Raw genomic sequence first — 16,276 nt, 5'->3', positions numbered from 1 at the left:
TAAACAAAACTCCAATGCAAAAAGACATCGGCTCAATTTGTCTTTCAATCCGATTAAAAAGTAGAAAAAAAAAAAAAAACATTATAAAATTTAAATAAGCCACACGTGCCACCGCAAATCATTTTCTACCGACGCAATAAAAACCAATCGACTCTCTTTAAAATCAAAAATCGAGCAAGTAATAATTTTGTTAATTTACCATGAAGTCTGTCGACGAACAATCATCCGTACCCATGGATTCTGCAGACGAAGATCATGCTATGCACGAACACTTGTCTAGTTTTTGTTTTGCTTCACCCTCCTTTTGTTTTTGCGACTTCGTACAAAGTTGTCGAACTCAATGCAAAACTCCGTCGGGGCGCGGTAAAAACGTTCCAGACGGCAGCGGACGTCGTTGCCGTCGAGCACTTTAAGGCGACATGGTGCGAACACGTTCCCAACAAACAAGTCACAAAAGCAACCCAATGTGGTGGAAATGATTTAAATGTCACTACAAACGACCCCGGAACATAACTCAACTTGTTGATGGGGTGGAGATATATAATTTTTTAAAAAACCTTTAAATAGGGATTTTTTTTTTCAAGCCTTTCTTTTCTTTCCCCCCTTTTTTTTTTATATTTCCTCCTTCACTCGGCAATTGGAAGGAGATAACACCCACACACAGACACACACACACGTACGCACACACACAAATGGTAGCAGAAAAGAGGGGAAGCTCCACCGAGAGAAAAAGAGAGTGTCTCTCTTTTGCTACCTGTCTTACTCGATGGCCGTGCCTCGACTGACTCGGCTGGTGGAGAGAAGCAGCAAAAACCTCTTGCCCAAGAGATCTCGTCCCACCCCGTACAAAAGAGCCTTCCTCCATCACGCGACAAAAGAAGAAGCGGCTGAACGCGTCCGCTGGCCCTCTTTCCTTTCAACAACCAGGATTTTATTTTTTATTCTTTTTTTTTTTTTTTTTGGTTGTTGAATTTATGAAAATAAAGAGCAGCCAGGAAAGGATGGTTAAACGTACGGACCCAGCCCAACCAATTCGTGATTTTCAATCCAACGTTTTTATTTTTTATTAATGTTACCCATTCATTTCATTTTCAGCTACCGCACACAAACTCGCGAAAAAAAAACCGCTAGCTCCCGCCCAATGTCAATCACAGACGAACGAACCGAAATCGGACAAAGAACAGTTCCCGAAAAAGGAAATGAGGTTCAAATTTTCTTTTCTTTTTTCCACCCTTCTCTCTCTCTCTCTCTCTCTCTCTCTCAATATAAATCCCAAAAACCACACAAATATTTTTCTTTCGCTCCTCATCTCTTTGCACCTTTGAACGCACGAATAACACATACAAATTCTTTCACATTCATTACTTTTGTATGTGTCCGTGTATGAGAGAGAGTTTGGTGCATGTGTGTGTGTGTGTGTGTGTGTGTGTGTGTGAAAACCATGGCATTCATAACGCCATGCCGGTCTGCAGATTATTCGTCTCTCTTTTTTTTTTTTTTTTTTTTTCTTTCCCCTGTCGCATGATGTCACGGTGAGTTCCATGAGAGAGAAAACCATATATTTCCTCCACCTCGCATATCCCCCCTCTATGCAACTCGAAATGACAAATGATGCAGCAGAGGTCCCTAACTCTCTCGGGTTTCTTCTTGCGATCTCCCGCGCTCGGTTTCGAATCAACAACAAAACGGGATAAAATGTAAGAAGAAGAAAAAAAAAAGAGATGAAAGTAGAAGAACCGGAGGGAAGTTATGTCCCAACATTCTTCTACCAGTGGACTACCAGAAGTGGGGGGAATAAAAAATACAAAAATAAGAGAAGGAAAAGAGCCATTCATAATCAAGTCATTCAAAATATGGTTTTCCCCTCCGTTATACTTTGCAGCAGAGGCAATACAAGGAACGAGACAACCATCTCTCTCTTTTCGATAACAAACGACGACACGACATTTAATTGTGCAGAGGAAATGTAAAAAAAAAAAAAAAGAAAAAAATGGAACGGAAGAAAATGGCAGAAACGAAGAAAAATACAAGACGCGGAAGATGGCGCGGTGACTGAAATATTTCTCGGAAATAGGTCTATGACCATCGATCAACGTTTCCAGCGATTGCGACGCACAAACAAGCGTGCAAATTATCACGACGGATGGAGTAGTAAATTATAAAAACAACGCAGAATAGCGGCCCTCTGCCCACACCTATTCTTGAATTGAATCCCGCAAGCCCGGGATTTAAACAATTCTTGTTCAACAACGCATAAGTTTGGCGCACGTCTAAATACTATCTACTACTCCGGGTGTTCTTGTGAAAATAAAATGGTCGTACGTGCTGGAGCGGCCGTGTCAGTACAGGGCCACTCGAACTACACAGACAAGAATAAAAAAAAAAAAAAAGAAGAAGTAGAAGGAATGAAAAGCTCAAGGTTCTCATTCTCAAAGAGACGCCTGTCCGTTCTTAAGCTGTTGCCGTTTGTAAGATTTTTCCACCTGCTGTTGTTGTGTGACACGAAACGTCTCCCTCTCTGTCTCTCTTTGAAGTCCACCAGAAAAAGAAGTCGACCTCTCCCAGACACGTATAGATATTTGTGTGTGTGTGTGTGTGTCTGTTGTCTTCTTCCACACCACTATCCTTATAACGCGCATACGAAAATATAACCTCTCCCTCAGCTAACATCAGCCAACAACCACAACCTCCAGAAGAGGGGAAAGAAAGCTCTTTTGTCCTTCGGTTCTGCATGATTGTTCATCCGCCCCTTTCCAGCACTCGCCCAGAAACCAACAAGAAGGAAATTAAAATTATCTTCGTCTTTCTTTTTCTTTTCTTTTTGACACACGAAAAAAAAGGGAAGAAAAGAAAAGAAAAACTTGTTATATTCTCAAAAAGAGGCAGGCCAAACAGCAAAGTCGGCTCTAATGATGTATATATATATGTATAAGGCTGTGTGTACCAACCGCCGCCGCCACATTGCCTTGTATTCTTTTGTTGCGCTACATTTTCGGTAGAAATAAAAAAAAAAAAAAAAAAAAAAAAAAAAGACGCGAGATAAACGAAGAGAGGTTCTTTCTTTATATGACGGCGTCGTTGTCGCCAGCGAAAAAAAAGAAAAACTGACAAGCCTAAGAAATATTCAACATGCCGCCCGTTTCTTGTTGGCCTGCTTGTAGCACCTCCCCTACACCAAGCCACATACACATACAAACGTGGGGGTTTTTTCTTGATAATCTAACGCCTTTTTTTATTTTTTTATCTCCGTGTGGCCCAAACCCGCCCTTTATTAAGATAATAAGACTTTTCTTTTTGTTGTTCTGTTTCCACATTCTATTCTTGTCCATCTAATGCCATCTTCACACACCTTTTTTTTCCTTCGTCTTCAGATCAAAAACTGTCAAGTTTTTATCTAAGGTTTCTGTAATGACACGAATCAACGCGATGTAACCTACGCAATTTTTTTTAGAAAAACCCAGCGCATCTGCCAAAGTGCGGACAAAAGAAGAAACGGACGTACGTTTCTGCGTCTTTTCGTTAAAACACGCGTGGAAGAAAAAGGACACGAAAAGTCTTTTCTTTTCTAGTCGAGAGGAGGTGGTGTCTGTGGGAACGAGAGGGGCACACGGGAAAAAAGTGAGGGGGTACGCGCGTCTCGTAGTACTCGACTTTTATGGACACATCAACATGAAGCACCTGAAGAGAGAGACGACAGAGACTGACCTCAATGATGGACAAACCCTGGACTGCAAAAGAAGCTTCAAGTTGACAGCGAAGCTCTGGCCACTATAATTGGCTCTCATTCGCAGGAATGTTGTAAAAGGTTTTCTTTTTTTCTTTCCCAATTTTCGATATTTTTCTTTTTAAAAAACCCTACGTCGCTTTTTAAATGGACGACATAATGGACCCATAGTTTTCTTGCGGTTCAAACGATCCAAATTTGATTTCCCCCTATTTCACTTAACATTTTCTTTCCCACCATCAATAACAGACTTTGTGTTCGTTGTTTAAAAAAAAAAAAAAAAAAAAAAAAAAGACGAGAGAGAACACATATTTGTGGTACGAATTACTGAACACATCCAAACTACTAGCGGCATTTCCTTCCCGACAAATTATGTCCTTAAAAGAGGGGCCAAAATAAAATTCGGAGTGGACTCTTTTTTCTTTTAGATTTTCCCGCCGGACAAGGGTGTGGAACGCTTGTGATGAACAAAAACGAGCACCAAATAAGAAACCCCGAAAAACGGCCACTAGATAAGAATCATCGACAACGTGCCGCTGGATCTCCGCCGCGCATTCAAATCACAATTGTTTTTCCAAAGTCTTTCCCTTGCACGAATTGCAAGAATTGAAAGAAACACGATCTCGTGTAAAAAAAAAGGAAAAAAAGGAAAAAAAAGAAAAAAAAGAAAAAAAAAGAAAAGAGGATACAAAGATGAAATTCGAAGGCACGAAAGGTCAACTTCCAAACGAAAACTGCCTTAATTAAATACCATGCCAACGAGACAACGTCAAACGAAACAATTCCTTCGTCCTCCCTCCTTGCCCAGGTTCTTTCAACGAGCAGGTTAACAAAAATCAAAGGCAAATACTCGACATCGTTTCGCTGGCACTCGAAGTTTCCCAGAAAAAAGGAACTCAAAAGAGGAGGACATCCCTGGACGCGTGCAACTCGATGCTGTGTGGTCCTTGATCCCATCAGCACCTCAAACGGTCTTCTCCGAGTCTGTCTATACACAGAGACGCGCACAGGAAAGGCGTGTTGACTCAACTCAACACACCAAAAAGTACTTTTTTTCTGTTGTCCCTTCATTCGCTCTCGGCTTCAACATAGAACCACCAGCACCAAAATGGGCATTCTTCGACGAGTATGTCAACACACAAACATCCTTCGTGAACGAACCTCTCGTTCATAAGAAGTAGACTGGTGGTTAACTTCTTCAACCTTCCCTTCTTCGCGCTTTTCTTTACACCGAAATTTTAAAAAGGAAATTCCGTCAATCCGGCAGATACGATACCCCATTAAATACGCCATGGGATCGAATGCGATTGGATGCAAAATAGAGAAAGAAAGCGATTGTTTACAGTACCTGTAGTGAGCGTGGATGCATCTGGGCTGTCTGGATCATGTCCTCCAGGCTGGCTTCAAGTTGCTCGCTGAGGACGTCGATACTATTACTGGAACTGGATTCGGGCCGAAACAATTTCAAAAGCTCTTCCTCTTCGTCGTCGCCGTCTTCGACGGTTTCTGTTTGCGCACGGTCGTCGTCCGTGCCGAAATAGAAACCCAAATCCAAATCGCTGAGCGAATCGTCACGAGGCGATCCGCTGCTACCACCGTCCGACAGCAAAGAGCCAAAGTTAGGCACAGGGACCTGAGCGGATGAACGGGAAGCTACGATCGAACCCAAAACGGGATCGAGTTCTCCGATGAATTCCGCGCTCTCCGGGCTCAATGCGCCCAACGTGAAATTGCTCTCTGTCAATTTTTCCTTAAAAAAAAAAAAAAGATAAAAAATTTCAGACAAATTCAATCAAATTAATATCAGCAGTAGCTTAATTCTTGGATACAGCCGGGCCAATGTTGTTAACCTCACGGAGACTTGAACGCGGGGGAAGATTTGTAATTTTATTATTATGGTATTCATTTTTTTTCTCCTAATTTTGTAACGGTATCGACAAGGGAGTTTAACTGGTGGTCACGGACCACTGTAAAGATTTCCGAGTTTAAGGAAATTAAAAAAAAAAAAAAAACAACAACAAAATGGAACAAAAGGCCGTCGGCGGGTGGAAACGCTAGTGAAACAATTCAAAGCGATTTTCGGGAACGAAACAATCTAGACAGTAATACCTCGTTGCTGTCGTTCTTTCATTTCCTACAATATTTCTCTCTAAATACTAGGGGCTCGATTCATTCAAGTCCATCTACTTCTTCCCTTGAATAACGATCCAGGAAAAGATACTCCTAAGCTATCGTCATTTTTGTTTCTCAGCTGACAACAATAACAAGGAAGGGCGCTACGGTGAATAATAGGTAAGTCGCATTTTTTTTCTTTAATAATAGCAATAAAAAGAATAACATTTAAAAAAAAAAAAAAGAAAAAACAGCACAACAAACTCACCTCGTCGTAGTCGACAAAACCAAACGCTTTGTCTAGTGAAAATGAATCGCTGTCCTCGCTCGGAAGCGACGGTTCCTCCGATGGCTTTTCTTCGGCTTCTGACGATTTCGATTCTTCACCCGATGTAGAAGTCGATGGTTGGGGATGATCGATATCCTCCAGTAAAATGTATTCACCTGTCATTGGAAGACAAAATAAAGAGAAATGGATATTAGTCGATTGCGATCAATGTGCGACCGCTAACGATCTGACCTTTTAGGCCTACGCATTTACCCCCCCCAAAGAACACAAGAGATAACTTCAAAGATAAAAACACTTCCGAGCGGCTTTAACCGCCAAAACATGTCATCTACTCGCAATTGACATTTCAATGTAAATAAACTGATATGGCTTGTTGAAGCGTTACCAGATGATGCCGCGCGCGAAGGAAAGAAACAGATCAAAAGATACGCCGGAGACAAGAGTTCACACACACAGAAAAAGTGTCTCGTAATAGGTGCCTAAGTAACTGGATGATGATGACTAAACGTTCTGAACGGGAAGACCCCGGTTAAGGAAGGGGGAAACGGTTTAAAGCCGCCACCACCATCATTCGGCTTGGTCATCATGATTGAAATGCTGTGTCAAACATCCAGATCAGCCATTACGTGGCAAGGTCGTCATTTGGTGAGCATATTCAACAGGTAAAACACAAGTGTCTAGTTCTTACTAGGCGTTCGGTAAGAAGCCATTTTGTTTGGGACGGCTGAAACGGACAACATTAATAGAAAATAATTCATTTTCCCGCCCCCCCCCCCAAAAAAAAATAGATATTCAATAAGTCAAGCTAGCATAAATGGTGTTTTAACAAATCAATAGCCCTGAGAATGATCGGTATTGTGGTTATGCAATTAGAACTGGGCTAACTACAATGCCGTTCGTTCAAGTCCCCAAGAGAAGCTGCCATGTCACCACAACAACGTCAAGTCATAAGAGTTTGACGACCGGCAAAATTCTTCCTACTCTCGAGCCCATCATTCCGTGACTGGCACCTTTGTGCGCATTTTGACCTACAACCCGATTGGCACATGTAGCAAACATCTGATTTGTACATTTCACAATCATTTCGAGAGAGTCGAAAGGTGTTTTAAACACTTTGGTTGAGAGGAGAACGAAAGCGAAACGCACAAATGCTGCCGATCTTGGAATGGTACGCTTGAACGCGCTTTGCGACATCATCGACGACAACAAGAGATGCGCAAAGTCATAAGCACGCGCCACAGTTCTAATTTTCAAATGAAATTTAAACAACAGCTCAGTGGAGTCAACAAACGGCAGTTTTTTTTGTTGTTTCTTTTTATAACAAAATGCTGAGCGTGAAAATTGTTTTTTTTTTTTTATTTACTTCCACCTTGGTTGTCGCGATGACAATCATTGTTATTCAGTGGTTAACTGATAATTTTTTATGACGCAAACGGGCGGATGAATTTTACGGGATTCACGAAAATAATGCTGAGAAATCTATGTTTTGCACCACTGAAACGGCACGAAAACGCTTAAAATATTGACTATTAATTACGACAATCTCTTTCTCGAATACTACGCGCTAACGATAACGAATGAAATGGGAATCGCATATCCACTTTTTTCTTGTTTATACGGACAAAAGCCGAACAGTTTGGCTTTTGGCGAGGCCTATAATCGGAATTAAAGAGATAATCGAAAAATCGACCGACTTAAAAAATAATTTTGCCTTTTTTCCCTGCCTACAACAAAAATGGGAAGGTTTTAAGAAAAATGCACCTCGTCATTTGACTTTATTGACGTGCAATATTTGCAACAGAAAAAAAAAATTAACAAAGAGCTTTCCTTTGGACAAAACAAGATGCCTAGTGTACCTGATGGAATGTAATCCGGACCCGAAGACTGTGCTTGGAAATCGATGGTTTGCCGGAAAAAAATAATCACGACGTTCAACAACAACAGCAACACAACCCACGAAAAAAGTCACTCACGCGTCCAGTCGAATAACAATAATAAAAAAAAAATCCGTGAATAGATTCAACGTAAAGAAAAGAGTTTGAACGAACGGATGATGGTGTAACGAAATAATAACAACAACAACAAAAATCCAGTGTGTGTATGTGTGTGTTGTGTGTGTCGAGGATGGAAGAAACTAACTGCACGCCCGAGTCGGCAGAGACTCCGTTGCCGAGTCTGTGGCCACACCGGAGTCGGGACTTTTATTCGAACACACATACACACCCATAGTTGCGATGGAGGTTTAGAAAAGAGAGCCCAGAGGGGAATATGGCTGGTAAAAGAAAAGTATGGCTACATAAGCACGCAACGCCGTGCTGTTGCCTTACTACGAACGCCACAGCGCAACAAAGGGAGGGGGGCTGAACTTGAAAGGCTAGAGGATTGGCTCCGATGAAAAACCTCCAGGTACAAAATAAAAATAAAAAAATAAAAAAATGCAGCTAGACATATCTTCCTACCTTTTCGTTTTCCCCTTCACAATACGCTTCGGCTTTATGCGCACCACCTCACTGCTGTGTGTCTATGCGTGTGTGTGTTTCTCTCCTCCCTCCCACCTCATTTCAGTGTATTTATTTCGAGAGAAAGAAAGCCCCCCTCACAAAAAGAAATATATATAATTTTAAAGAAAGAAAAAAAAACGACGCAAGAGGAATAGAGAGAAAAGACTGGTGGTGTAAAATACGCTGCTGGAAATAGTTGGCCAGCAGGAGCGACAGGATGGAAGTTGGGAATAAAAGAGAAAAAGAAAGAGAGGGGATATAAAATGAAAGCCACTCAACCGACCGCCCTTTCTACTATCTCGCTTGACCAATAGAACGGCTCTTCCTTTTTTTTTTCTTTTTCTAGATAGCATTTTTTATATTACACTCTTTGGCTTCTTCCCACTGGCGTCCCGATGTTTCTCCATTGTTCCCTTATCAAAGTCAGGTCTCGACACAACAGAAAATAGCGGTTGCATGGGGCGGGCGAATATTATACATCTCTTTTTTTTTCTCTCTCTCTCTCTCTTTTTCTCTATTTTTTTTTATTTTTCTTCCATCAGAATAAAAATAAATATTAAAAAAAAAATGAGAAAAAGAGAAAGAACCAAACACCAGTTGAATACGTAATATTTACTAAAACCCCCTAGTAAGCTGAAAAATGTTTTTTAAAAAATAGGATTCAATCAAGCCGGATGTTCGCGACGGATGTGCGACTCGACAACCAACCAACACACACGATAGACCTTCAATTACGATCCCCGAAAGAAAAAAAAAAAAAATAAACAAGCCAAAAAACCGGACGTGACCAGGTGAAAAGGTCGACGACGAGCTTTTAGCATTCTTTCAATATGTTACAGCGCGCACGATTCGCATTTCTCAATAACGCAAGGCATTTACCCTCGATAAATTCATATCGACAATTGTACAGAAGAAACACAAGATATCATTTCCAAGAGTCGTCGATGTCCTCTCTGCAACAGAGAAGGTACAAAAAAAAAATACACAAAACGGAGAAGAGAAAAAAAAATCAACAAGAATAGAGGGCTAGTCGGTATGAAATTCGTGGAACCACGAACAAAAGCGGACGCTCCGGTCGACCAACCAGACAATAGAAGATGAACGCTATTAAAGAAAAAAAAAACTTTAACCATCAGCAGCAACAAGTCCGAAGGCTACTACTGCGTATAGACTTCATCTCTTATGTATTTCCCCCCCCCCCCACCTTTTCTTTCTTGCCTTGTACCTTTGAAGCTATATTACAGCTATCACAAAATGTTAGTCGAGTTACGGGTGGTTCACACTTCACGGTTTGCTGCACATTTTTAGCCGTGTGCTGGAACTATTGAAACTTGTCCATCGAACCTTTTAAGAATGTGCTTTAGCGTTTTGCGTTTACTCGGCAATCATAGAAACACGTCACATTCCCCACGTGCGGTAATGATTGCATTCCCCAGAAATGAATGGAATATAGAACCCTGCCTGTGTCATTTGGAAGATTGCATGGAGAGGAACCTTAATCGACGTCTGATAACAATGACAGTAAAGAGAAAGAGGGAACAAAGTCCAGGTGGAAGGAACGATTATAGAGTTGCCTGAACCTAATTGCCATACGTTACGCAAGTCTTATTTCTTTTGAAATGGTTCGACCCCAAAGTGTTTATCTTCGACTCTTTTTGGACTGGCTGAGGCGGGGAATTGAATTTGAATGCGGCCAAACATCATGTACGAAATTCAAATGGGACATAACAACGACGTGTCAATTAAACCATCCCGCCCATCACCATCCAACAGATTTTCACTCCAGCAAAGGCAAAGTGTGTTGTTTCAAAGCTGTTATTACAAGCAAAGAAAATGTACATAACATTCCCGGAGCTCAGAGCCGTGAGACTTGACTGCAATATATGGACATGACCAAAGTGAAGAGGAGGCGAGGCCGAGTCAAGAACTTTTTTTTTCGAGCCGTGTTCCAGCATCAGCCTCCCTCCCCATCTTTTTCTAGCTGTCAACTTCTTGTGAACGTGTTAAAACACGCTATTTAAACAAGGAGAGGGCGAAAAGGGAGGAGGACGTGAAGAGAAAAAAAGACGCGGACATTGCCGATCAAACAACCATCGGATAACATGGAAATAAAACATAATCCCGACTGCTGCCTCTCTCTCTCTGTGCATGTTTGTGTTTTCTTTTCTCGGTCTTTCTTTCTGTCGTGTTCTTTAGCAAAATACGTGACTTTAGGATGGAAAATGACTCATTGGGGCTACGGATTCGTTCAGCTCACGCCGGCCATTTTTTTGTTTCGATAATGGCAATGGACCCCACCAACTGGCTCTTCTTTTAAAACGAAAATAAGACTTGGGTGCAACAACATTCCCTTTCGCCTTACGCAGAAATTTTTTTCCCGTACATAAATATCTTTCAGGCAATTCTTTTATTCCAAAATTTGTGTTTTTCACGCGAACTTGACCAGTATTGACACGCAAAGAGGTTGTCCCAAGTCTTAAACGTGGAAAATAAATAAAAATTATTGGTAACAAGCGCACGATTAGACAAAGTAGCCCAATGCGTTTCTCAACGCTTGTTTTCTTCACGCTCAAAAAAGGGGACGAAGGATCCCTTCATCAAAGCCTATTGTCTCGTAACATCAACTCGCTTCTATTGCTGCTACCACTGCTACTACAACAAGATAAAAATAGACAAAAGAAGATTTCCTCTTATTTCTTTCCTTTTTTCTATCTGTCAGTCTCTTTTTCATTCTTTTCTTTAAAAATTCAAATAGAACAAGAGAAAACTAAAATGCATCCTTTTAAATCGAGAGGCTACAAAAGTCCGACTCGCACGTCAAACACAACTAGGACTCTCACGACCGGGTCCATTATCTTTTACGTAGCACGTAAATAACTTTGGACGGCCCAAAAACAGAACAAGGATAAAGCCAATCTCTTGGAATAGACAAAACACCTGACCTCCGTGCTCTATCCGCATACTTTTTGATTTCTAAGAAATAGCCGATGAAATCTGATGATCAAACGACTCTTGAAGCCTCCCTACCACTTTCCGCGTTATCGGTAAAATGCGCATATTTATCAAGCCAATAAGATTCACACTATACATAATTTATGTACAATGCTGTTTCCGTTCCCATCTTTCCTTGTTTTTTTTTGTTTTTGTTTTAATTCAAGACAAGAATCGTGATCGGAAAAAAATAATCATGGAGAGCGTAAAATAAGAAATCGCGCGGGTGATCGGAAAAAAAGAGGGTTATAACAAATGATTCTCTGGAATTTTTTCTTTCCCCCCTTTCTTTGACTTCGAAACTTTTTAATGTAATATTCATGGAAGATACGAAAAGTTTGGAGAAAGAGAGATCGAGGGAACAGCATGATATAATAAGCGAGCGGCGGGTGGTTCTCTACGCAACCAACCAATCGCGAGGACTGGCCAATGAAACGGATGGACTTACCATCCTCTTTCTTTTTCTCCTTCTTTTGGTATCATACAGTTACATGGTGCGTGTGTATAGTGTATATACACACACACGCCGAATGAAAATTCCCCCAATACGTAACCAGAGAAGGGGGAGAACGATACGTATGAAAAGACACGCTAGCCTCTGGCTGTGTGAGTATGAATTCACACAACAGCAACGACGATATGAAAAGAGAAGAATAAGGTATCCCTCCCCCCGGAAAAAGCAGGGAAAGATATAGGGGGAAAAAACGTGCTGGTCTATCCGCGATTTCGATAGCGAAACAGAAAGACGGACTAAATTGGATATTCAAGTTACAAAAAAAAAAAAAAAAAAAAGAGAGAGAGAAAGAAAAGAACGATGGAACGTGTTCTAGCAACACACAAATAGGAAAATCCCGTACTACATTTATAATAGATATAAGAAAAAGACGAGGGAAAAAAAACTCCGACAGATACATGTTTTGCATTCCATCCCGCTGGGTGGAACGACGCTAGGTTGAAGCTATAAGCCAAAAAAGCGTGACGGAATCTCTTTCTTTTTTCTACTGTCTTGTCTGTTCGGACAAAGGAGAAGGGAGAAGAAGAAGAAGAAAAAAAAAAAAAAAAAAAGAAAACAGTTCCACCTCCATCTCTCTTTTCTCTCTCCAATCAGCGCCATCTCACACTAATTTTTCATGCAAGTCGCAATGCACTGCATCGGGAGAAATACTTGGGCATTTTCTACGACGGCCTCCCTCCAACGGTGCTGGGCCCTTTGACATCGGGGGGTCGTCGAGAAAGACGCGACGACGCACTCGCTGCTGTGCGATTTCGATCGCCGCAACATCGAGAAGAAAGAAAGAAAAAAAATCTGCTTGTACAAGACATCTTTTTCTATGGCCTCACTTTATTATCTGTCAGCTGAAATTCCGTTCGACCCAGCATCTACGAAAATAGATCAGATCCCGGCGGTCGGTACTTTTTTAAAAATAAATCTTGGGATTTTCATTATTTCGCTCTTCTTTTTTTGCTCTACACGCGCGTACGCAGCGACGTTGATAAAGAATACAAAGAGTCTATTTTCACAGATTTCTAAAGGACGAGGCGGAGAAGAGAAAAAAAAAAAGTCAATACTGGACAAACTATTCTTTGGTGTTGGAAATGATTTTACGAAGCCGTCCTGTATCTTTTTGCGCTACGGTTCCAAGATTCTTTTTTTTTCCCTTTTGTCTCCGACCGCAAATGGAGCTTTTTTTTTCCTATCTATTTTAATGAATTCGCAGGCACCTGAGACGGAAAGAGGTACATAACAAACTCTTTGCGGTACTGTCTTTCTCTTTTTCTACCCGGCTTGTTTTGTTTTTTCTCTTCTCTTGGACACGGGTCATAAGGCCCGACCAGTGTTGAGTTAATGATCGCGCCCAATTCTCGCCGCGCTTGGGATTTTTAAGTATCTTTATAAGGAGAGGACATCCAACTTTTCACTTCGGAGGGGTCATCCCCCGCTGAAAAGACCATTTCCGCGCCAATAATCCCTTCAACGGTCAGGGGCGAAGAAAAAAAGCAACAATAATAACAAAAGACCCAAATGCCAATAAAGAAAAGTATACAAAAACCAATTTTCTCAAAATTAGAAGTTCTACAACAAAAATCTTGATCAACAAAAAATTCATTTGATTGTTTATGAATTTTTCGCCGAACACGTAGTCTACACGTAGTGCCGGATCTGAACCGCAACCTTCCTATGTGATTCTACCCTGATGCGACACAATGTTCCCATATATGTTAAGAGAATTTGTACAGCAGCAACGCCTCCCTCTATTTTAATTCAAACGTGTTTGCTTCTACGGGGGAATGCAATAATGGAAAATATCAAAAGAGAGAGAGAAAGATTCTTTTTCAGAGTGCGGAAGAAAAATGAAGGAGATGGAAATGCCGAACGGACAGAGAGAGACGCGGAGTCGAATGTAATCCCGCTGTTGTGTTGCTCGGCTTCACCTTTTTGGTGGGGGGAGCCAGGTTTTTATGATTAATGATTGCGGGTGCAACAGCACAAGACATCAGCGGGAGATTTTTTTTTCTCTTCTTCTTCTTCTTCTCCGTCTGACTATGGGAGAGAGACCAGACAGAATGGACGGGCATCTGCTCTTCTTGGCCAGTTCTATTTTTCTCCGTTTCCTAATAGGCTTTCCATTCCATTATCACAGCATCAAGGCTAACCCCATTCGAACGTAATCATAATAAAAGACGCATTTAAAAATTCAAGCAAAGTCTATTGAACACGCCACGGTCGACAGAGAGCAATAGCGTCCGGAGATACGTAACTGGAACGCGAAACCAGTATGAATTTCCGGAATCGAATCAAAAAGTTAGTACGTCATTACTACCTCGTAAACTCATTTGAACATGTCCATAGCTTTTTTTTTACGGTTATTGAATTGAATGTTCAAACAGAATTCGAAAATCAAAATTCTTCAATCTCTAAGTAAACTTTGAAAAATATTTTTGTAAAAGGAAAAATGAAGAAAAATATTTTTCAAATACGATGTTCTGTGCCGAGAGATATCGAGAAAAAAATGTATATAATATCACATATAAATATAATATATATCCCCCTCTGGTCGACAAGTCCGAGTTAGCGGGGCGTCGAACTTTGAGTAATGACTAATGATCTTTGCCTGTCATGTGGGATATAGCATTCATCGGTGTAGCCATATCATATTTTTTCTTTTTTTCTCTCTCTTTTCTTCTTCACGGCGGCCCACATGCATCTAGCTTCTTCCTCCCTACCTCTCTTTCTGATTCTTTTGCCTTTTTGTTATTTAAGCTGAAAAGTAACTTTTTTTTTGCATTCTACCGAAACGGCGGTTTGGTAGACGGACGAGACAGATGAGTCGCTTGACATACGCTATGAAAGATTTTTGCCGGAAATCCTTTACATTGATTGTTTCGTTTTAGCAACGAAAACAGTTCATTTACGATCCAAGGATCGATTAAGTTTTTCGATAATTGGCTTGCACGTCAAAGGTTAGAGACAGCTTATAACAACATGCTTACAGTCACCGAGTAAACGGCGTTTCGGGACAAAACAAGTTAGTAATGAAATCACCATCTAGCGGTTAAACTCGTAACTACCGCAAGTACTCTGAAGCCATTTAGAATACGGCCGCTAGATGGCGCAAACAAGAAACGTTAAAAAGCCTAGATCCTTTAGCACCATCTGATAACAGAAAAATGACCTAACATTAGCCAAGAAATAAAATGTTCAACTGATGCTTCTGAAACACGACAAAACCAAAAAGAAAAAAGAGACGATAACTAATAGAATTGTTAAAACGGCGAAACCCCGAATTGGAGCCCCCTATTTTAGAGATATGCCATAATCAAAACGAAATGTGACAACCTGCTGTGACATTGATTGCATTGGTCGGCCACACGATCAATGGTACCATCAGAATACCATTCTTGGTATTGGAAGTTTACGAGTCTCGAATTTGGCTACATCAACGGTCCCTATTCCGCCCTGTAGAAAACCCATTGCTACCCCTCCAGCATTGTGACATTTTATTTTTCACGCACCTGTTTCATCATCAATTCGATACGAGAGTCCAGCCCAAGGATCGTCATCTGAAGGAGATTTGTCCGGTGGGTCTTCGTCGAGCTTCTTTTTTTCGCCATGTTTGGTCTTATCCTTGTGTTCACCCTGCAAACAGATAAAGAAAGTTTTTTTACACACCGTTATTTATTGTTGCTCGTTAGACGATGACGGTTCCACAGCCAGCACTTTTTTCGGCCTTTTTGAACACCTAATAACTCTTCATGACGCAACTTATGACGCAACCCAAAAAACCCGTACATCCCTCTTGACAGGAAAAAAAAATTTACCTTCAAATATAACTTGTCCTTGGACGTTGTTATCTCCACGTCTTCGATGTCACTGGATTCTTCTCCCGGAAACAGAAAATGATCACGGGGGGCTCCAATATCGATGTCTTGTTTCCACAATATCTCGATCAGATCGGCATCCTGTAAAAGAAAAATGAATATTAAAAAAATAAGAAAATTGTTTCCTTGAGACGAAATGTTACATCACTTTGCAATGAAACGTTACATAACTGATATTGTTTCCTCGAAACGATAATAGTAAAATTCTGTTACCTCTAAAACTACACGTCAAGACACACACACACACACACAAAACTAAATTATCAAGATGTCACGTAT

General features: G+C 40.9%; 1 protein-coding gene across 2 annotated transcripts in view; it reads right to left on the bottom strand.

The window, feature by feature from the left end:
* Nucleotides 1-16,276, bottom strand: part of LOC130696155 (segmentation protein cap'n'collar-like) — a 28,273-nt gene that overhangs the window by 9,984 nt on the left and 2,013 nt on the right. For both annotated transcript variants that reach the window (XM_057519233.2, XM_057519232.2), the window contains exons 2-5: nt 15,938-16,078; nt 15,632-15,755; nt 6,105-6,280; nt 5,073-5,474 (exon numbers count right to left, since the gene is read on the bottom strand). In XM_057519233.2, coding sequence (XP_057375216.1) covers nt 5,073-5,474; nt 6,105-6,280; nt 15,632-15,755; nt 15,938-16,078 — 843 coding nt within the window. The remainder of the gene's footprint in view (nt 1-5,072; nt 5,475-6,104; nt 6,281-15,631; nt 15,756-15,937; nt 16,079-16,276) is intronic.

The sequence above is a fragment of the Daphnia carinata genome, chromosome 5, assembly GCF_022539665.2.
Source record: "Daphnia carinata strain CSIRO-1 chromosome 5, CSIRO_AGI_Dcar_HiC_V3, whole genome shotgun sequence".
Lineage (NCBI taxonomy): Eukaryota > Metazoa > Arthropoda > Branchiopoda > Diplostraca > Daphniidae > Daphnia > Daphnia carinata.
Note: the sequence above shows the minus strand (reverse complement) of the source record. Positions and strands in the feature narration are given on the sequence as shown.